The sequence below is a fragment of the Notolepis coatsorum genome, assembly GCF_963971535.1.
Source record: "Notolepis coatsorum genome assembly, chromosome: 6".
Taxonomy (NCBI): Eukaryota; Metazoa; Chordata; class Actinopteri; order Aulopiformes; family Paralepididae; genus Notolepis; species Notolepis coatsorum.
The window spans coordinates 28110155-28134790 of NC_140170.1; the positions used below are offsets into that span (position 1 = coordinate 28110155).

Sequence of the window (24636 nt, forward strand, 5' to 3'; positions counted from 1 at the left end):
GAAGATCGGAGATGAGAACCCAGCCATCTACCAGTGGGAAGTACTCCCCTTCGGAACCACATGCAGCCCGTGCTGTGCTACATTTGCACTACAGAAACACGTCACAGAGGACCCAGCAGCAGATGAAGAGGTCCAACACAGTGTGAAGAACAGTTTCTACGTGGACAACTGTTTACAAAGCGTTTCGACTCAAGAAGAAGCCGAGGCTCTCCTAATCAAGTTACGCGCCTCCCTGATCAAAGGCGGCTTTGATCTCAGGCAGTGGGCCAGCAGTGACCCGCACGTATTGCGCAGCCTCTCCTCCGCGGACAAGGCTGCCAGCAGCGAGACCTGGATGGCGACAATCCCAGGAGAAGCCCAAGAAATGACACTAGGACTAGTCTGGCGCTTCAAAACAGACTCGCTCCACTATAGACACAAACCCTTGGCTCCAGAGCAGGGAAGGTCGACGGCGATACCGACCACCAGACGGAGTGTGTACAGAACACTCGCCAGACAATATGACCCGTTGGGATGTATTCTACCTTACACCACCAGGGCAAAGATGATTGTACGAGCACTATGGGACAAGGACCAGGGCTGGGACGACCCAATACCCGCACACATTGCCTCAACATGGAGAGAGTGGGAGACGGAACTCCGCTCACTCCCAGGTGTCAATATACGCCGCAGCTACTTCCCATCCACAGTGAGGCCAGAGACATGCGAGATTGATCTACACGTCTTCAGCGACGCCTCCGAAGTAGCCTACGGATCGGTGGCCTACTTGCGTGCCCAAGAGAAGGGAGGAAAGATACACACTGCTTTCATCCTGGCCCGCTCAAGAATAGCCCCACGTAAGCAACAATCTATCCCACGTCTAGAGCTCTGCGCAGCCCTCGCAGGAGCGCATCTAGCCACGTTAATCCAACGTGAACTCACCATTCCGGTGCACAGAACAATCTTGTGGTCAGATTCCACGACAGTACTCACATGGATCAAGTCTGATTCATGCAGATACAAAGTCTTCGTGGGAGTCAGAGTCACCGAGATTCAAGAGTTAACCGAAGAAGCAAGCTGGCGGTATGTGGACACCAAACACAACCCAGCTGACGTCATCACCCGGGGAATGTCTCTGGATGACCTAACCCGTCGCAACATCTACAGTGACGGACCAGAATTCCTCAAGCTCCCGGAAGGAGATTGGCCTACGCCCACCCCGCGGGAAGCAAGTAACGAGGAGGCTGAGAACAAGAAACCTATGTTCTGTGGACTGAGCACTGTCGCCTCCACAGACCCCAACATAGATGACTGCATTACCCTAGAGAGTGCGCAGCAAAGAACATTCCTGCGGCACCACCCAGAGATTCAGTCCACCACTGACATGTCAGCAGCTGACTACGAAGAAGCAGAACTTCTTCTACTACAACGAGCCCAGAGAGACTCGTTCCCCGATGAGCTAGACTGTCTACAGGGAGGAAACCCCGTCCCATCAGACAGCAGACTGATTCACCTGGCACCAGAGAGTGACGCCCATAATCTCATCAGAGTGGGTGGTCGCCTGCGGAGAGCCCCCGATCTACCAGATGACATTAAGTACCCGATCATCTTGAACAGCCGACACAAGGTCACAGAGCTGATCATAAAGAAATACGACGAGGATGTACACCACGCAGGAGCAGAGAGAGTCTTCGCGGAGATCAGACGTCGTTATTGGATATTGCAAGGGAGAGAAGCAGTACGGCGCTTCCAGCGAACCTGTCTAGACTGCCGGAAGTGGCGCGCGCAGCCCAGCATACCACGGATGGCTGACTTACCCCCCTGTCGCCTCCGAATCGGCGACAAGCCATTCCACTCCACAGGCATGGACTGCTTTGGGCCGTTGTATATAAAGAGAGGAAGAGGCACCGAGAAGCGGTGGGGTATTGTATTCAAATGCATGACCACCAGAGCGATACATATCGAGCTCCTTCCGACCATGAGCACAGACTCATTCCTTATGGCCTTCCGAAGATTCACATCACGGAAAGGAAAACCGTCTACATTGTTGTCTGATCACGGGACCAACTTCAAAGGCGGAGAAAGAGAGCTGAGAGAGAGCTTCCAAGCTATGGGCCCAGAACTTAAGACCCACCTCGCTCCATCCCAGATTGACTTCCAGTTTAATCCCCCGAATGCACCCCACTTCGGTGGAACCTGGGAACGAGAAGTACGTTCTATAAAGACAGCCCTGTACGCCGTGCTCGGGGCCCAGACTGTGGCGGAGGAAGTCCTAATGACAGTCCTCACGGAGATCGAGGGAGTATTGAACTCAAAGCCCCTCGGTTACGTCTCCAGTGATGTAGCAGATGTCGACCCAGTCACCCCCAACACACTCCTAATGGTGCGGCTGGACCCCGCGCTACCCCAGACAATGTACAGGCCTGAAGAAGCGAACGGCCGAAGAATGTGGAGGTACAGCCAAGTACTAGCTGACAAGTTTTGGAGCAGCTTCCTACTTCACTACCTACCGTCTCTACAGACCCGCCAGAAGTGGGTAAAAGAGAGAGACAATTTGACAGAAGGAACAGTCGTCATGATTATTGACCAGTCACTACCCAGAGCTATGTGGCCGGCTGGCCGCGTAAGCAAAGTGATCACCGGTGCCGATGGCAAGGTCCGAGCAGCTGAAGTACTCGTCCAAGGGCGCACTTACACACGTCCCGTGGCGAGGCTCATAGAACTGCCCCGACTCCCAGATACTATCGATGATGACCATGACCCCATGACTTTGTGAGTTGACTGACCCTTACAGCGGACCTTGAGTGGTAGACAGTGCGGTTAATCTGTCTCTGCTTAGCTAATTAGGTGGGACTAATTAGGGGGCGGCTGTTGTGAAGGATCAGATTAAACCGAATATATATATTTATTTATATATATATATTTAATTGTATTTGTATATCGTTTGATATCCCCTGTATATTCCTTGTACAATATGCATTGAATATCCCTTTAGTCTACTAAACAGCCCATAATAGTTTCATTCTACCATTGGACGAGAACCTGGCGCCAGGTTGCCATACCCCTAGGTCCAAGTTCAATCGTGCCGCCTAACATGTCGTGGCAAGCCCCGGTTCCGCGCAGGAATATGTCGGGCGAAATACGAATGGTACTATTTGTTCATAGCGCATATATATATGGCGCAAGTAAAGTAGAACTTTCTTTTTAGTCCAGTTCTTTACCCTCCAACAGAGTGACAGACGCAAAGCCTCCCCACGACGCACGTGTGGTGTAGTAAGGCCTACTTGGCCCAGTATCGGCATTGAGATATCGTGTAGATTAATAGTTGAATAGTCATAGTTTGGCACTATACCGTCGAGTTGGACGTATTCTATTAAGCTAATAATAGTCTATTTATGTATGGTGCATCGTTCGGTTAGAGTTCTAAAGTTATCAGTACCCCCATCGTTCCTGACGTTATCTGGACGCTTAACCAGGCTGAGCAGACCCCTAGTGGTGCTTGCATCCGAGGAACTCCGGGCCAAGAGCGACTGGACCTGTATATTGGATTACTCTACCCGGACGACGGCGAGCCTTCCACGGCTTGGATTATGCTTTGGGTGCTTTGATTATTCCATGGATAAAGGCCAACACTGCGGAGTGTTGGAACTACCCCCCGGAGAGGACTCCAGGTGAGACGGCGCTCTACACCAGTGAGGTCGCCTCACGTCTCTCCGTTGTGGACCGGCAGCTACCGTCCACAGAGGGTCCAGCTGTATTCGTCTGCGGACCGAGGTTCTGTGGGCACCGTGTCCAAGACTTTGGATTCTCCCAAGACACCGTCGGCCAGATGGGATACCGCCAGCGGCTTCTCTAACCCCCCCCTCCTACTGTCTTACAACCAGCGGGACTCCCCCCCCCCCCTTAGTGTATCCAGCTATAATCATTTAAGTACCATCGCTATCGTTTCCTAAATATTCCAGGTTGTATACTTACTCCCTGCGTAACCAGAGATTGGACATTCAATGTTGATTTACCTACGAATACTCATTTGCCATAAAAGTGCATATTTCATATTTCAAATCATAAATGTAATCAAGTGAACGTTGTATATACCTTTTGCTATATAAAATATTCGATTTGGTACATTTGTGTGGATTCGTTTCATCAGGTGGGAAAGTGTTCATCATACTTATATCATGTACTGGATGGCCAGAAGTTAAAGTACAAGAGGTAGTGGTATTAAATATCATATCTAACAATACAGTCAGGGAATTGTACCCCTCAGTTACACTGATGTAAACAAGACGAAAGTTTTTCTCTGGTCTGCATCCCCTTAACAATTGTTTGTATTGAGCTGTACTGTATTGTACCCATTCTGCAATCTGTTAATAACATTTTCAATCAATCAATCAATCAATCAATCAATCAATCAATCTGGGGTCTTGACTACAAACCACTCACGTGCTTTTATTTTGAAAACACACGTGACCGGAAGAGATAGGTTGAATCTTCACGCGCATTGGCCGGTTCGTTGGTGACGTCGACGCGTTGCCTTGGCACCTCAGCACGCTGACGTTAAGCTAGCTGATCTTTCTGCACAAAACTCTAAAGAGGTCGGCTAAAGAACAGCGGGCACTTCGGTGAGTTATTAGTCTATATATGAAATATACACGTCGCTTGGTAACTTATATAACTTATACAAATAACGGATACAGCAGATCTTTGTGCAGGTCTTGTTATCAGCGAGTTAGCAGCGGTAGCTAACGTTACGGTAACTAAACGTATCAATACAAACTATACGTTATCATACAGCAGCGACCAGATAACAGTCTATCTGTTTGTTTGATACCTTTGTAGAAATTAGTAATGTTGGGTAAACGGCAAGGAGATTCATTTAGCACAGGGGTTCCCAAACGTTTTCAGCTCGAGACCCAAAAGAGAAATTTGGTGTTTCCCCGGGACCCAAACGTACAAAAATACATCATGAATTGCCATAAAATGGGCGGCTGGGTGGCGTAGCGGAGATTGCGCTCGTCACCAATGCAAGAGACTCCGGTCTCAACTCCCCGAGTCAGCGTTGCCTGCGGCTTGGGCCAGTTGTCATACTATCTCAATTGGCAGAGGTAGCGGGTGGAAAGTCGATGGGTGGGGATTGGACGTTGTTGACAGCGACTCCTACAGGTCGGTTGGGTGACGCCTGTACAGCAGAGACAGGAAGTATCGGGGGCAGCGTGAGCCTCCCATGCGTTACTCCTCGCCACTGAGAGTCCGCGCTGTCTGGTGAAAAGATGTGACAGGCTGCCTCCTCGTGTACCAGAGGGGACACGTGATGCAAGGCTTCTATCCTCACTACAGCCGACCAGTGGGAGGCATAATCTAGCAACGTTCAAGACAGGGGAGGGGAGAATTGAAGGGGAGAATTGGCAATATGAAATTGGGATGGGAGAAAAATTTAAAAATAAGGAGAAAAAGTGGATAAAAAAAAGTTAATTGCCATAACATACATTTATAAACTACTGATAAAGAACACAACAAACCATGCATTTCAAATGTATATGAAATGTATTTATTTAATTATAAAAGTACATCACAGCAATAATCAGAGTGTAATGTTAAGTTGCTCACCACCTCATAACATATACATACAATTTTGTAACACTTTTAAATGAACAAACATGTTCTACTCTCCTTTCTATTTCTCACCTTTTTCAACTCTCCATTTCTTACCCCCCCCCCCCGTCCCTCAACCTTAAACCCCAACATTGAGCAACATTCTGATTAATTTGTACTGACTTATTTAAAAATTCTACTGACCTGACATCATGCTAGAAGGGGTATAATATTTCATCTATGGCACAATGAAATCTAATGAGAGGTATGTGGCTGGTTGAAGTTTTCAACCAGCAGATCTATTCTGGGCTTGGTTTTTGAAAGTGCTATTCTGAGGTCATGCTGAGCATTTAGTCTGTTTCTGTATTTGTTTTTCATGTATGCTAGAGTAGAAAACCCAGATTCACATAAGTACAGTATGTGGTGCCAAACTGAATCAACACATCTACAGCTTTTTTATTAAAAAAAGAAAGAAAAAAAAACGGGTCTGCGACCCAGAGTTTGGGAAACGCTGATTTAGCAGGATTCTCAAAGACACTCTGACGGCACGACACCGCCGCCATCTTGGTATTGGGGAAACAAACGGATTTCTACGATCAAATGTATGCGTTGAGCTCCGTTTTTATTACATATTTGATCACATTCTTGTTCATTTCATAACCTTTTCATATAATTTGATTTGAAAATATTGAGGCCAACATGGCATTTCACTATTTCGAAAGCCTTTCTGGTGATTCTAAGTGCATGTTTCCCCCAAGCCATAGACATGCACTTAGACAGAAAGTTAAAAAGACAGGAAGTTGACTTCGAGAATGGGAAGCTTGTGGCGAGCTGCTCTTTGTTGCTAGGCAACGGAAGAGTAAATCCTCTAATCACATTATTACCTGGACTGGCATGATGGTACCTACTGTAGCTACTGTGGTTAACATTATTACCTGGACTGGCATGATGGTACCTACTGTAGCTACTGTGGTTAACATTATTACCTGGACTGGCATGATGGTACCTACTGTAGCTACTGTGGTTAACATTATTACCTGGACTGACATGATGGTACCTACTGTAGCTACTGTGGTTAACATTATTACCTGGACTGGCATGATGGTACCTACTGTAGCTACTGTGGTTAACATTATTACCTGGACTGGCATGATGGTACCTACTGTAGCTACTGTGGTTCACATTATTACCTAGACTGGCATGATGGCACCTACTGTAGCTACTGTGGTTAACATTATTACCTGGACTGGCATGATGGTACCTACTGTAGCTACTGTGGTTAACATTATTACCTGGACTGGCATGATGGCACCTACTGTAGCTACTGTGGTTAACATTATTACCTGGACTGGCATGATGGTACCTACTGTAGCTACTATGGTTAACATTATTACCTGGACTGGCATGATGGTACCTACTGTAGCTACTGTGGTTAACATTATTACCTGGACTGGCATGATGGTACCTACTGTAGCTACTGTGGTTAACATTATTACCTGGACTGGCATGATGGTGTGGTAACATTGACTGTATTTCATAATCCATATGTCTATAATTAGAAAAACCATATGCAAAACACTGGTGTTCTCAAAGGGGGATACTAGCGTGACAGAAACTGTTTGAGTCCACATGAAACCCTGCTGGTGTTGAAACTGTATTTAGACAGCCATTCTCAACCCCCACTCAAGCAAATGTGGTCAACCACTAGAAACAAAGGAACTCGAAAGTCACACCCCACAGATGGAACAGTCACTCACCCCACTCTAAACAAGATGTATTCTTGTTAGCAGATTTCAGAGACCAGATAACCAGCTCTGATAGAATGTAAAGACTGTATGTAAATGTACCCCACTAGAAACAAAGGAACTGAAAAGTTACACTCAGCGCCTAACAGATTACAGGCAGAGAAACACAGACCCAACTTGCTTTTGCTAAAAGTTCATGGAAACTAATACACAAACAAGATCTTTTAATAAACTGTCTAGTATCAAAATGTAAGCCAAGAGTAAAACTGTGATAATATTAGAAGTGTATAAATTCATATACACAGGAGATACATCTTGTAAATGTTTATTGGGACATGCCTCTGTGAAGAAAAGACCCGAGCAGCAAAGGAGGGGGCCAAAAGCACCCCCCTCTGTTTACTGAAGGACAACACCCCGCGGAGACACAGACGGGGGCAGCCAGCCCCAACACAGGAGATCGGTTGGGGCAGACAGCCCCCACAGAAGACAGCTGATTGGAACAACTCCATATTTGAATATGACTCAGATTGGTTAAACCCAGGCTAAAAATGTGAGGTCATGAGTAGTATAAGAAGGATAACACAGTGTTAATTCAGGAGGCCAGACAACCAGGTCTGCGCCTCCAACCGCTCCCACCAGAGACTGCTGATTTCCATGTGAGTAAACTGTATGGAGTAATCACTGTTTGTGATATATAGATTTAGATGCCTATCTTAAAAACCAGGTTTACTCATGTGTAAAATGCTCAGTAGATCTCTATTTTATTGATGTTAACATGACTGTGTATGTACATGTTGGGTTTGATGTGCAAACCTTATTAATCCTTTGTACAAACATGTGTTAATGTACTCTAAATAATCCTTGTATGTGAAAAGCAACCTTCTAATTCACTCTGAGCCCCGAGGCAAAATAAATAATGAGTTTGAACCATAGTTCCTCTTTGCCTGGCCTAAACAGTTATTTTCTCCACTCAGTGGAGAAAGACCATTTCTATACTGATGACCTTCTTCCTTTTCCAGATAGCAATCGCATTGTACTGCAAATCACCTTAGATATTGATTAGAATATACCACAATGGTACCTACAGTAGCTACTGTGGTTAACATTATTACCTGGACTGGCATGATGGTACCTACAGTAGCTACTGTGGTTAACATTATTACCTAGACTGGCATGATGGTACCTACTAGGGCTGTACCGAATGTCACTATTTTAACATTCAAAGCTTCGATTGAAGTATTAGAACGAAGCTTCGAATGTCTACAAAAAAAGTTTTACTTCATAAAAAAAAAACTTCTTTAATTTTTTTTTAACTAAATCCTCAATTTGAATAAAGTGATTAATCTGATTAAATTTGTATTTTTCTTTTATTAAATACACTTTCTTTAATGAATAGAACTCATCAGTTCAGTCAACATAAATAATCCAATAAGGGCACGGTTGGTATGAAAGTGATGGTGACGTCTTATAGTATAATATTAGTGTAGCCTAATCTTTAACTGCAACTGTGAAGAAAACCCCCATTGGTTTAAACAGATTGAATAGACAAAATTTTTATTTTTTATTTTTTTTATTAAAAATAAAAAATTCAAATGTTGATTTAGAATTCGAATGTCATCATCATCACCATCACCACCACCCACTAGGGGTGTAATGGTACACAAAAACCACGGTACGGTACGTACCTCGGTTTTGAAGTCAAGGTTCGGTACGGGTTTTCGGTACAGTGGGGGAAGGTTTGGCTTGCCATGTTCCACTCAGGGGTGATGTAGTGTGCAGTAACTAATTGTACTTGTAGGGCTGTCAACGAATATTCTATATTGAAATTAATAATCGACTTGTAAAAAAATAAAACAATAATAATAATTATATTAGATTGTGAAAAAAATAGCCCCCGGTGGGCGGTCGTTAGTGGTTGACATACCGTTGTATTCGTTCGGTACACTACACAGCCGTTCGGTACGGGACGGTACACACTGAAACGGTTGGGTTGGGTACGGATACGTGTACCTTTACACCCCTACCACCCACTGGCATCAGTGTTTATCCCTGTGTCTGCTAGTGCCGGGTGCTCAGTGTCCACAGCAGAGTTACAAGTGGTAACCTAACATGTTGTGATCAGTGCTTTCAGCTGCTACGCCCCAAAACTGTGGAACACTCTCCTGCAGGTCATTAGGACAGCAGACTCGGTTGGCACTTTAAATAAACTGCTCAAAACGTACCATTTTAAACTATAGCTTTTAAATGAATTATTATCTTTATTTAATTTTATTGTCTTATTTTTCTTTATTTCTATTATTTTTACTTAAATATTTTATTATAATTTTTATCATTATTTTATGTCGTTATTTTTTATCATTTTATTTGTTATTTATTAATGTCTTATTTTACTGTTATACATTTTTTTCTTATTTTTTACTATCTAATTTAGCTATTTTATTATTTTTAACTATTTTATTTTACTGTCTTTATTATTATTTTATTTGTCATTTATTTATTGTCTTATGTAAGTGTCTTACTGTTTGTCTTATTTAGCTATTTTTACCATCTTATCTAGTTGTTTTATTACCGTTTTTATCATTTTAATGTCTTTATTATTTAATTTAATTATTATAATTTCTTCTTTATCCTTTTGTTTCGTTTTTTGTGTAAATCACTTTGAGCTGCAATCTGTAAGGATGGTGCTATATAAATAAAGTTATTATTATTTTACATTTATTTTAAATTAAATGTATTTTATTTGAAGACTTCTAAAGAATGTCATGTTTTTAGACATATTTCTATATTATTCAAATGGGAGCTAAATATAATATACTTTATTATTATATTACATTATATTATAATATTACATTACATTATATTATATCATACATATTATTTATATTATTCAAATGTAGTCAAACATGTTCCGTTGTGATGTCACAGTATGATGATATAATCAAACATTCTAGAACATTTGTGTATCTATTCAACATGTTCCATTGCGATGTCACAGTATGATGTCACAGTATGATGTCATAATCAAACATTCTAGAACATTTGTGTATATTCAACATGTTCCGCTGTGATGTCACAGTATGATGTCACAGTATGATGTCATAATCAAACATTCTAGAACATTTGTGTATATTCAACATGTTCCGCTGTGATGTCACAGTATGATGTCACAGTATGATGTCATAATCAAACATTCTAGAACATTTGTGTACAGTATATTCAACAATTCTCGCAGAAGATCTCAGTTCTCAGAAGTCAAGTGAAGACCTCACTTGTTGTTTCCGGCTACTTGTCTGTAAGCTTGAATATATTCTGTAGATACAATTTAAAAATCAACACATGGAAAAGGAAACAATGTCCTGTACAATCCTTAATGACCTGCGTCTGGAGGGAAGGTTCTGTGATGTGGTTATTAAAGTCAACAGCACTGAGTTTAACGCCCACAAGGCCATCCTGTGTGGCTGCAGCATCTATTTCAGGTAAGTGTATCTTGTTATCAGGTTAGCTGGCGATTCTAGGAACTTTTAAACAAGGGGGCACAGGGGGGGCAAGAGCTAGTATGGGGGGGCACAACAAAAAAAAACGAAAGTAAAAAACTTTTTTTGACATGAAATATTTATTTTCAATTTTCTTATATAGCTAATTATGATCGGTAAGTATAAAGGAAGTTGGGTTTATCTAGACAGGTACCCTAAGTGTAGCAGGTAAGGTCATAGCTGTCAATAGGGCTGTGCCAAATGTCATTTTTTAACATTCAAAGCTTCGATTGAAGTATTCGAACGAAGCTTCGAATGTCTACAAAAAAAATGTACTTCATAAAAAAAAAGTATTTAAATTTTTTTTTTTTTTTACTAAATCCTCAATTTGAATAAAGTGATTAATCTGATTAAATTAGTATTTTTCTTTTATTAAATACACTTTCTTTAATGAATATAACTCATCAGTTTCGTCAACATAAATAATCCAATAAGGGCACGGTTGGTATGAAAGTGATGGTGACGTCTTATAGTATAATATTAGTGTAGCCTAATCTTTAACGAAAGGTTATGACTATAACCTAGTTATATGAGTACTGGCTGAGCGTCTCGCTCTTCGCCATACTGAGATATATCTATCTCCAGTACCTACTGTACTTCATTAACAGAAACAATGCACCCATGCACTTGACCAGGCCCCGCCCCAGTGTCCCCCTATAAGACACCGGACATGGTCATACTCGCCCTTCCTCGGGAAAAAGTTTCCATCATAGAAAACCCAACCAAGGGACCTCAGGGTGCGCTAAGAGCGAGACGCTCAGCCAGTACTCATATAACTAGGTTATAGTCATAACCTTTTGTTATATATCCTACTGGCCTCGCGTCTCGCTCTTATCTCATACTGAGATATGGGGCAGAGCAGACGCGTGGTACCCCCTGAGGACCCGCAAGCCCCACCACCAGGGGGAGGGGAGTCCCGTCCACCCGCCCTTCCTAGTGAAGAAGGGGCTGCAGTCACCTCCACCAAAGTGAGAAAAAAGAGGGAACTAGAGAAAACGCACAGCACAGGCGGGAGCACATGTGACACATCACCCCATGGCACACACCCACACACCCCTGCTAACCCACCAAAGGGCGGGACGCAGGGGAGGTCCCAGACCTCAGAACCGCCTGGGAGACAGAACCCCCAGTCATGTTCATGAGGTAAAACGAAGGGATCCGGGGAGGACCAGGAGGCCGCAGCACAGATGTCCTCCATCGAGGCCCCCCCTAACAAAGCGGCAAAGGCCGCCACTCCCCCAGCGGGGGCCAGTCCAGCCAACGTGTAGCAAAGGGCAATGCCCTCGCACAACCAATGTGACAGGCTGTTTGGACAGTGCCTTACCAGCGCGAGAGCCACCGTAACAAACAAAGAGCTGGTCGGTAGCCCTGAGGTCCTGAGTCCGGCTGAGGTAAACCCCCAAAGCCCGGACGGGACACGACAGGTGAAGGCTCGCCTCTAACTCACCAGCGTGAGGAGGCGGATGAAACGCCTGAACCACAATATCCCTGGAGCGAAAAGAGCTCCGGATATTTTTTGGCACAAAGACTGGATTAGGCCTCAGAGTCGCACCGCTATTGACACGAATAGACAAGCACTCAGGCCACACCGAGAGAGCACACAGCTCACCCATGCGCTTAGTGGAGGTGATGGCCGGCAGGAATGCAGTCTTGAAGACAGCTGTTCCAAAGACGCCTGCTCAAGAGGCTCAAACGGGGCCTCAGACAACCGGCCGAGGACCAGTTGGAGGTCCCAACTCGGAGACAGAGAACATTCTACCGGCTTAAGACGCCAAGCGCCAAGCAGGAAATGCTTCACAAGAGGGTGGCTGAACAACGTAACGCCCTCAAACCCCACATGACAAGAGGATATAGCCGCGGCATATACCCTCACCGTCGAAGCCGACAGTCTACCCAAAATAGACTGAAGGAAGGAAAGGACAGCGTCCAGGGGGCAAGACACCGGGTCTAAGCCCCCCACTCTACACCACTCTTGAAAATACGCCACCTACCTGCGTAAGCCGTGGTAGAGGACGTAGCGTGCCGGATAGCGTTAACCACAGAATAGCCAAGACGCATCCCCACCAGATCACACTGACAGCAGCCAAGCCTAGAGGCTGCCCCAGAACAGGAAGGCAGAACAGAGTTCCGCGTGCCTGAGAGAGGGCCCGTGGTGACCACGGAACAGGCCACGGCGGGGCCACACAGAGCTGAATCAGGGTTGGGGACCAAACAGCTGAGCCCCGGCCCGGCACGACCAGGACCAAGTCCTGCGCTCCCGACGTACCCGCCCCAACAGCTGAGCTATCAGGTGTAAGGGGGGGGAAAGCGTACAGAATCCCGGACGGCCACGGAATCGGTCCCATATCTGCCCGACTATGTCTGGACGTAATCCCCACTCGTCAGGGTGATGACATCACACCTGCACCCACATTCACCCTGCCGGGGATGTGGAGAGCCCTCAGGCTGCGCAGATGGAGAAACGCCCATAGCCAGCCGACCGCCGCCCGGTGCAGACGGGGGGAGCGTACTCCTCCCTGTCTGTCGATATACGACGCTGACGTCGTGTTGTCCGTCCTGATCAAAACACTGTTTGAGGACCAGAAGGACTGCCTTCAATTCCAACACATTGAATGTAGCGCAGACCGGGCAGCATGGTCTTGCCAGCTGCCCCCTACTGCGTTGGCCCGACACGTCCCCCCCCCCCAGTGAGGCAGGCGTTGGTGAAGACCGTGACGTGTGACAGCCTGCTGCCCATGGGGACCCCGCTGGTGAGGGCCCCAGGCCCTCCCCAGAGGGCGAGGTCCCCCAGTACTGACATGGGAACCGTAGCCGCTTCCACTTGCCTCTCACCGGGTCTATTTCCATACTGGAAACCACCTCTGTATCCTCCTCACGGGGGGAAGAGGAGGCCAAGAGGGACCACGGAATGAGCAGATGCCATCATACCAAGCAGGCGCATCACGGACAGCCTGCTAATAACCGTCCTAGGACGGAACCTCTCGAGCGCGCCGAGAACACCCACTCGCCGCCGCTCTGAGAGGGATGCCCATATAGACCTTGGGCTTAGAATAAGCCCAAGTACTCCACCCGTTGAGAGGGAAGAGGAGAACTCTACTTCCAGTCTACAGTAAAACCCAGGCTGGTGAGGAATTCCACCACCTGCCTGGTATGAGACCTGACGATCTACCCTGACCGCCAAGGACCAGAACGTCGTCCAGGGCAGAATACACTTCGTAACCCCCGACGACGCAGAGGCCCCAGTGCGGTCTCCGCGCACTTGGTGAAGATGCGGGGAGCCAGAGAATAGCCGAACGGCAGCCTCTGGTACTCATACGCTAAACCCTGCAAAGGAAGCGTAGGTAAGCCCTAGGATGGAAGATCGGGGATGCGAATACGCATCCTACAGGTCTATGGAGGAGAACCAGGCCCCTACCTGACAGCGTTCAACAGGTGGGAGACGGTCAAAATGCTGAACCTTCTATGGGACAGGAACCCCCCCTCCCGATTTCTCGGGCACCAGAGAATAGCGGGAGGAAATGCCACGCATCGCGTCCTCCTTTGGGACCACGACGATGGCTTGCTTCGCCCACAGAGATTGGATCTCGTTGGCCAGAGCTGTCACTGAAGTAAAAAATCTTTTTTTGACATGAAATATTTATTTAAATTTTTGTATATAGCTAAGTATGACCGGTAAGTATAAAGGAAGTTGGGTTTATCTAGACAGGTACCCTAAGTGTAGCAGGTATTCAAAGCTTCGATTGAAGTATTCGAACGAAGCTTCGAATGTCTACACAAAAAATGTACTTCATAAAAAAAAAAGTTTTTAATTTTTTTTAAATAAATCCTCAATTTGAATAAAGTGATTAATCTGATTAAATGAGTATTTTTCTTTTATTAAATACACTTTCTTTAATAAATATAACTCATCAGTTTCGTCAACATAAATAATCCAATAAGGGCACGGTTGGTATGAAAGTGATGGTGACGTCTTATAGTATAATATTAGTGTAGCCTAATCTTTTACTGCAACTGTGAAGAAAACCCCCCTTGGTTTAAACAGATTGAATAGACAAAAAAAATATATAAAACAAATATATATATATATATTTTTTTATTAAAAATGTCAAATTCTAATGTTGATTTAGAATTCGAATGTCAACATTATGATCGAAGCTTCGAAGCATTCGGTACAGCCCTAGTACCTTCTGTAGCTACTGTGGTTAACATTATTACCTGGACTGGCATGATGGTACCTACTGTAGCTACTGTGGTTAACATTATTACCTGGACTGGCATGATGGTACCTACTGTAGCTACTCTGGTTAACATTATTACCTGGACTGGCATGATGGTACCTACTGTAGCTACTGTGGTTAACATTATTACCTGGACTGGCATGATGGTAACTACTGTAGCTACTGTGGTTAACATTATTACCTGGACTGGCATGATGGTACCTACCTGTAGCTACTGTGGTTAACATTATTACCTGGACTGGCATGATGGTACCTACCTGTAGCTACTGTGGTTAACATTATTACCGGGACTGGCATGATGGTACCTACTGTAGCTACTGTGGTTAACATTATTACCTGGACTGGCATGATGGTACCTACCTGTAGCTACTGTGGTTAACATTATTACCGGGACTGGCATGATGGTACCTACTGTAGCTACTGTGGTTAACATTATTACCTGGACTGGCATGATGGTACCTACCTGTAGCTACTGTGGTTAACATTATTACCTGGACTGGCATGATGGTACCTACCTGTAGCTACTGTGGTTAACATTATTACCTGGACTGGCATGATGGTACCTACTGTAGCTACTGTGGTTAACATTATTACCTGGACTGGCATGATGGTACCTACTGTAGCTACTGTGGTTAACATTATTACCTGGACTGGCATGATGGTACCTGCCAGTAGCTACTGTGGTTAACATTATTACCTGGACTGGCATGATGGTACCTACCTGTAGGTACTGTGGTTAACATTATTACCTGGACTGGCATGATGGCACCTACTGTAGCTACTGTGGTTAACATTATTACCTGGACTGGCATGATGGCACCTACTGTAGCTACTGTGGTTAACCTTTTCAACTGTAGGGGGCCTGCTGTTTTATCATAATCTATCAATACAGCCCGTACTAATTAATGTTGTGTTTCTTTTTCTAATGTAGCCAAGAGTAAAGACCATAACCCTATCAAAACACCATTCAAAGTGTATATTCTCAGCACTACGTTTGTTTACCTATGTTTTGAAGATTTACAGACAATAAGAATGTATTGGAATATTGCAAATTCTATCTCTCTTTTATCATAAAACCGTGAGGAAATGACAAAATCCATATTAAACACTGCCATTGGAAATAGGAGCTTTTACCCTATCCATAGATGTATGATTTGGCCATAATAAGGTAATTCATTCATAATAATTTTTTTTTATGTATAATTCAAATGGATTATAATTATTACTGTATCTACAAATCCTTCTGTTTAATCATCTTCCCTTTATTCATTTGCTTAGATTTGTACACTCGTCTCAAGAAGGTGGCGAATGAGCTCAGTGGACGTTTTTCAGAAGAACCTCAATGTTAGCATGGTGTTATTCACCGGCAAATATGCACAAATAAAAATCATAATTTATATTCTCCTTTGTTTCATCACAATTTACTCATGCCTAGAAACAGACACAATATTTCTGACACTGGGAATACATTCCCCCAGGTCCATTGATGTTACTAGATACCAAGAACATGCAAATTGACCTTGTAGAAGTGGAGCAATCTTCCATTTACTTGGGCATGTACTTTTAGGCGAAATTTCTGAAAATAGGGCTACAGTGTTCAACGTGGAACAACAATGGTTTCCTGCATGATTATAAATATTAAAGGTGATTTCTACATACAGTAGAGTAGCCTAATCATTAAAACAATAATACTTCCACAGAGTTTTTAGAAAGGTGTAGTAGTGCCTTGCTCAAGGGCAGCTTGACTGTCCCCAGTTCACATACCCAGCAGTCAGAGTTGTAACTAGGGAGTCTGTGCCCCCTGTCCAGGATGTAAAACATGTAACTAGGGAGTCTGTGCCCCCTGTCCAGGATGTAAAACATGTAACTAGGGAGTCTGTGCCCCCTGTTCAGATTCAGATTCAGATTCAGATTCCTTTATTGAGCCATTTGTGTAAAAACACATTGGTAATTGTTGCAGCAATACAGTGTATGCATTTCTTTTCTTTTTTCACAGTAAACAACACCAACACAGACACATGAAAAGAAAACGAAACAGTGCAGTGGAGGATTAATCAATAAAATACATATATATATATAAAGTGAAGAGTGCAGAGTTCCAGTACGGACTAGTGCAGTGCAGTCAGTGTCATTGTGCCAGTGTCACTTGGGGGCAGAGGGGGGCATTGATCAGCCTGGCGGCTGAGGGGAAGAAGCTCAGTCTGTGACGAGCTTTCACAGCCTTTGGGATCCTCAGCCTTCTCCCAGAGGGGAGCAGGGTGAAGAGGCTGTGACCGGGGTGGGAGGGGTCGGCCATGATATTCCTCGCCCTCTTCAGCGCCCTGGAGTCGTGCAGGGACCTGAGGGAGGGCAGGGGACAGCCGATCACCCTCTCTGCGGAGCGAATCACCCGCTGCAGCTTGGCGAGATCTTTTGCCGCTGCAGCGGGGAACCAGGAGATGATGGAGTGGGTAAGGATGGACTCAATGATGGCGGTGTAGAATTGGGCCATCATGGTCCTCGGCAGTTTATATTTGTCTGGGATGTAAAACATGTAACTAGGGAGTCTGTGCCCCCTGTTCGGGATGTAAAACATGTAACTAGGGAGTCTGTGCCCCCTGTCCAGGATGTAAAACATGTAACTAGGGAGTCTGTGCCCCCTGTCCGGGATGTAAAACATGTAACTAGGGAGTCTGTGCCCCCTGTCCTGGATGTAAAACATGTAACTAGGGAGTCTGTGCCCCCTGTCCAGGATGTAAAACATGTAACTAGGGAGTCTGTGCCCCCTGTCCGGGATGTAAAACATGTAACTAGGGAGTCTGTGCCCCCTGTCCGGGATGTAAAACATGTAACTAGGGAGTCTGTGCCCCCTGTCCAGGATGTAAAACATGTAACTAGGGAGTCTGTGCCCTCTGTCCAGGATGTAAAGCCATCTGCTGTTATTTCCTGCCACTGAAAAATATAATTTCAATAAAATAGCAATAGTAAGTTCCAAATAACTTCTTTATTTAAGTACAGTGTATAGGTACACACCCACACACTAACTGACACACACACACACACACACACACACACACACACACACACACACACACACACACACACACACACACACACACACACACACACACACACACACACACACACACACACAAGTACAGTGTATAGGTACACACCCACACACTAACTGACACACACACACACACACACACACACACACACACACACACACACACACACACACACACACACACACACACACACACACACACACACACACACACACACTAACTGACACACACACACACGCACACACACTCACACACAGAGGAACAGAGGACCGATCATCACGTAATCGACAATAATACGTCTATCAGATGTTCCTCACTTTCTGACTAACAAATGAAATATGCAACATGACGCTGTTGCTGACATTTTAAGCTAAAATAATAGAAATAATATTAAATAATGCAGTATGTATGATAAACCAGTATGTACTGTATGATAAACCAGTATGTACTGTATGATAAACCAGTATGTACTGTATGATAAACCAGTATGTACTGTATGATAAACCAGTATGTACTGTATGATAAACCAGTATGTACTGTATGATAAACCAGTATGTACTGTGTGATAAACCAGTATACTGTATGATAAACCAGTATGTACTGTATGATAAACCAGTATGTACTGTATGATAAACCAGTATTTACTGTATGATAAACCAGTATACTGTATGATAAACCAGTATACTGTATGATAAACCAGTATGTACTGTATGATAAACCAGTATGTACTGTATGATAAACCAGTATGTACTGTGTGATAAACCAGTATACTGTATGATAAACCAGTATGTACTGTATGATAAACCAGTATGTACTGTATGATAAACCAGTATTTACTGTATGATAAACCAGTATACTGTATGATAAACCAGTATACTGTATGATAAACCAGTATGTACTGTATGATAAACCAGTATGTACTGTATGATAAACCAGTATGTACTGTATGATAAACCAGTATGTACTGTATGATGAAGCAGTATGTACTGTATGATAAACCAGTATGTACTGTATGATAAACCAGTATGTACTGTATGATAAACCAGTATGTCTCCTGACCACAGGATCATGCTGCCACCATGTTGGTCCCCGTCTTCACCCTGAAGTTGAAGCCCCTCCCACCCACACGATCAGAGTTCACTCTTCCTGAGAAAACATTGTCATTGTCTTTGTAGAATAAAATGGCGCAGCAAGTTCTGTACCGGGACCAGTTCTGCTGTTCTCTCTGTCTGGATGTACTGAAGGATCCGGTAACTATTCCCTGTGGACACAGCTACTGTATGGGCTGTATTAAAGACTGCTGGGATCACGATGATCAGAGGGGGATCTACACATGTCCCCAGTGCAGGGAGACTTTTACTCCGAGGCCTGTTCTGAAGAAAAGCAACATGCTGGCTGAAGTGATAGAACAACTAATGAAGACAGGACTCCAAGCTGCTCCTCCTGATCACTGTTATGCTGGACCTGCAGATGTGGCCTGTGATTTCTGCACTGGGAGAAAGCAGAAAGCCCTCGAGTCCTGCCTGGTATGTCTGACCTCTTTCTGTGAAACTCACCTCCAGCCTCATCATACTGTAGCTCCGTTAAAGCAACACAAGCTGGTCAAAGCCTCCACACGGCTTCAGGAGAAGTTGGAGAACACCTGCTCTCGTCAGCAGAAAGTCCAGGAGAGAGAGAAGCGACTCAAAGACGCCCAACAGGCTGTTGATTCTCTCAATCGCTCTGCTGATAAAGCAGTGGAGGACAGTGAGAGAATGTTCACTGAGCTGATACGCTCCTTGGAGACGAGGCGCTCTGAGCTGAAGAAGGTCATCAGAGCCCAACAGAGGACCACAGTGACTCAGGCTGAAGAACTGCAGAAGAGACTGGAGCAGGAGATAGCGGACCTGAGGAGGAGAGACACTGAGCTGGAGCAGCTCTCACACACAGAGGACAACATCCACTTTCTACAGAGTCACCCCCCCCTCTCCAGTCCCAGTGAGTCTACAGACTTACCCAGCATCAGTGTCCTTCCTTTGCTGTACTTTGCAGATGTGACTGAGGTCGTGTCTGAGCTGAGAAACAAACTAGAGGACGTTCTGAAAGAGCAGTGGCCCAGAATCTCATCAACAGTGAATGCAGTTAATGTTTTACTGCCACCAGAGCCCAAGACCAGAGCTGACTTCTTACAATATTCCTCTCAGATCACACTGGACCCAAACACAACACACACACTTCTGTCTTTGTCTGAGGGGAACAGAAAAGCAACATATGTGTATCAAAAGCAGTCATATCCTAATCACCCAGAAAGATTTATTGGATGGCCTCAGGTTCTGGGTAGAGAAGGTCTGACTGGACGCTGTTACTGGGAGGTGGAGTGGAGTGGAGGTGGAGGGGTTTCTGTAGCAGCCTCCTACAAAGACATTAGTAGAACAGGCACCTGGGAGGACAGTGTATTTGGATTAAATTCCAAATCCTGGGCTTTAGGGTGCTCACAAAGTGATTACAGCTTCAGACACAATAACAAGAGGATCACAGTACCGGGCCCCTGGTCCTCCAGAATAGGAGTGTACCTGGATCACAGGGCAGGTACTCTGTCCTTCTACAGCGTCTCTGACACCATGACCCTCCTGCACAGAGTCAACACCACATTCACTCAGCCTCTCTATCCTGGACTTACGTTACATTACTCTGGGGAGGCTGAGTTTTGTGAGCTGAAGTAGAGATCAGTGACATTCACAGCTCCTCTACCCAGGGTTTTGGATTTAAATTGATCTTGAAGATGCTGAGTTGTGAAAGATGAGGTCATTAGGAGTTACATTCATTCAGTCACTCTATCATTGTTCTGAGGGACACAGTTTATAGCCTACCGGGGTAAAGTTTGTTTGATTGGATATTTGCATATTCACATATTTGATTCCCATCTTCAATACCTCTGTTCCTTTGCATGTGGGGAAGTCAAACTCTTTATTTTCATACTCTGGGTAGGTTGGACAACAATATGCAACCATTGTATTTGTATAGTCAAGTCAAGTCAAGTCAAGAGTTTTAATTGTTACGGCATACAAGTATACAATGAAATGCGGGTGGTCTTTCCCGCGACGATGTGCAATACAGTGGTACAACATATAATAGAATCCAATAAAAATACAGTGGTACAACATATAATAGAATCCAATAAAAAAAAAACAGTGTGCAATAAACAGGTAACAGGTAACAGAGCATATAGGACATGCTAGGTAGCTTTAGTAGTGCAATACACTGTTCCTGTTATACTAATTTAAAGTGGCCTTTCCTCTTGGCCATAAGTGTGCGTGTGTGCGGCATGAGTGTGTGCCTGCTCGTGTTAAAGTGGCTGCTAGTGTGTGAGCGTGCACAGCGTGCGTGTCGTGTGTGTGCTCGTGTGTGCTTGTGTGTGGATAGTTCAGTTTCTGTGGCACTCAATGTTCATTGTTCAAGGCTCTGGGGGAAGAAGCTGAGCCTAAGCCTCTCCGTCCTAGTAGCTGGGGTTCGCAGGCGTCTGCCTGACCTCAGAAGCTGGAACAGGCTGTTATTGGGGTGGTGGGGGTCTTTCATTATTCTGCAGGCTCTGGATTTGCACCTCTTGTTGTATAGAACCTGCAGGGGAGGTAGCGCAATACCCGTGGTACGCTCGGCTGAGCGCACCACTCTCTGTAGGGCCTTCTTGTCCTGTGCCGTGCTGTTTCCATACCAGGCAGTGATGTTTCCGGTCAAGATGCTCTCTACAGCTCCTGAGTAGAAGGACTGGAGTATCTTCCCCGATACTCTGAACTTCCTTAACTGTCTCAGGTGGTAGAGGCGCTGCTTCGCTTTCTTTACTACTGTGTCTATGTGTGTTGACCATGTCAGATCCTCTGAGATGTGGACCCCCAGGTACTTAAAGCTGCTCACCCTGTCCACGGTAGCCCCGTTAATCGTCAGTGGTGTGTGTGTCTCCTGCTGTCCTCTCCTATAATCCACGATCAGCTCCTTGGTTTTACCAATGTTCAGGAGCAGGCTGTTGTCCTGGCACCAGCGTTCCAGTACCTCAACCTCCTCCCGGTAGGCCTTCTCGTCGTTGTCCGAGATCAGCCCCACCACCACCGTGTCGTCTGCGAACTTCACTATGGAGTTGGAGCTGAACTTGGCCACACAGTCGTGTGTGTAGAGTGAGTACAGCAGGGGGCTTAGAACACAGCCCTGGGGGGACCCGATGCTCAGGGTGATGGTGTTGGAGGTCTGACCCCCCACCCTGACCGCCTGGGGTCTTTCACTCAGAAAGTCCAGTACCCCGGCGCTCAGGGCGGAGCTCAGACCTAGCTCGATCAGCTTGTCCACCAGTCTGGTGGGGACTATGGTGTTGAACGCTGAGCTGTAGTCAATGAACAACAGTCTCACATAGCCCCCCTTCTGACGGTCAAGGTGGGAGAGAGTGCTGTGCAGTACCTGTGAGACCGCGTCGTCAGTGGACCTGTTTGTCCTGTATGCAAATTGCATAGGGTCCATATCACTGGGGAGGGAGGCACAAATGTGGTCCTTGACCAGCCTCTCGAAACATTTCATGACCACAGAGGTGAGTGCCACCGGTCTGTAGTCATTTGGACATGTTGGGGAGGGTTTCTTCGGTACAGGGATGATGGTAGACATCTTGAAGCAGGCAGGGACCACTGACTCCGCCAGGGATTGATTAAATATGGCGGTGAACACCGGGGCAAGCTGGTTGGCACAGGACTTAAGTATGCGTCCTGTTATTCCAGCTGGGCCAGCAGCCTTCCTGGTGTTCACCTGCATAAATGCTCTTCTCACACTGTGTTCCGACAACGAGAGAGCGCCCCCGCCCCCCCGCAGTTGCCCCCCCCCCCTCCACAACAGCCGGTGCGCCAGTGACGTCACTAGCCAGAGGGCTAGCGGCGACACTGTCTACACCGAACCGAGCGTAGAAGGAGTTGAGTTTGTCCGCGAGAGAGGCGTCGTCGCTCCCCATTGAGGGGGCGCTGACTTTGTAGTCAGTTATTGTCTTCAGTCCCCGCCACAAGCCTCTTGTGTCGTTTTGTGCCATTTGTGTCTCCAGTTTATCAGCATATGTCCTCTTAGCAAATTTAACAGCCTTGCGCAGAGTGTAGACTGAAGCCTTGTACTCTTCCATATTTCCTGACTCTCTGCCCAGGTTATAAGCCTTGGTGCGAGCGTTCAGGGCTGCTCTAATAGTGCTGTCCACCCAAGGTTTCTGGTTTGGGAAAACGCGCACCTTTTTCGTGAGGACAATGCCGTCAGCTACTGTTGTTATGTAGCTCACAACAGTATCAGCGTACTCGCTGACGTCACTGGCGCTTCCTTTAAACATGTCCCAGTCCGTGTCTGTGAGCGCATCCTGGAGCGTGGCCTCTGATTCGTCAGACCACTTTTTTGTCTCACGTGACACGACGGCGTCACGTGATATTTGTTTATATGCAGGGATTAAAAAAATGGAGTCGTGATCGCTCGCGCTTGCCGCTCCCATCAATGGCGGAGCCGCTACAGCTTTGTAGCCGGCTCTGAACGGGGTGTAACAATGGTTGAGTGTGTTCCTCCCCCTCGTGGAGCAGGCGATGTGCTGGAAAAAGGACGGCATCACTTTCTTCAGATTCGCCTGGTTGAAGTCACCAACCACTATCATCGCGGCGTCCGGGTGCTTGATCTGTTGTCTGTTGAGGTGGTCGTGTAATTCCACCAACGCTTTGCCAGTATTTGCCTGTGGGGGGATATATACGACGGACATGATGACCGCGGTAAACTCACGGGGTAGGTGGAACGGACGGCACAGGATTGAGAGATGTTCCATATCTGGGGAGCATGAACTTGAGAGGACATGTACTTCTTTGGGATTAACCCAGAGATTGTTCGTGAGGATGAAGACCCCACCTCCGATGCTCTTCCCAGAGGCTGCCGTGCGATCTGCTCTCAGGACGGTGAATTGTATTGAATTGAATTGTATTTGATCACCTTTGGTTATTTTGGTCATTACTGTGGGATTTGGGTCTGTCTCTTCGCTTAGGAAGAATGACCATTCATTGAATATTGTGCATTTTGTCTTTTGTTCTTTTATTCTTACTAAATAAACGTGGACATCTAAACCCAGAAGGACCCGTGTGGATATTTGATATTTGATAAATCCTACTGTCTCTCTAGAAGCTCATACTGCTGCATATCTTTCTAGTGTCTATCTAGAAGATCATTGGTTTGTAAATGTACTATTTTTAGGTTTGAATGTATGTTTTGTAATCTGTATATTGGCCTGGCGAATGATGTGTTATGGTTTTATTAATTGTGATACTGCACACGATAACCATTAAATATAAGGTTGTTGAATACAAGGTGTAGTGGTTTGAGCCCTATAGTCAGTTTGAAGGTTACTTATGTTACACTGAAAAACGAAATATTTTCATGCTTTTTCATACAGGTCGGTTGGGTGACGCCGGTGCGGCGGAAACAGGAAGTATCGGGGGCAGCGTGAGCCTCCCACGCGTTACTCCTCGCCACT

The 24636-nt window shown here is 45.5% G+C and overlaps 1 protein-coding gene across 1 annotated transcript; it reads left to right on the forward strand.

The window, feature by feature from the left end:
- Window positions 1-19417: 19417 nt before the first annotated feature.
- On the forward strand, window positions 19418-20839 carry LOC311229417 (tripartite motif-containing protein 16-like protein; the record flags this gene model as incomplete). The annotated part of the gene is made up of 1 exon (XM_084315501.1): window positions 19418-20839. One exon carries the CDS (start codon window positions 19418-19420, stop codon window positions 20837-20839), a length of 1422 nt encoding a protein of 473 aa, XP_084171627.1.
- Window positions 20840-24636: the final 3797 nt, after the last annotated feature.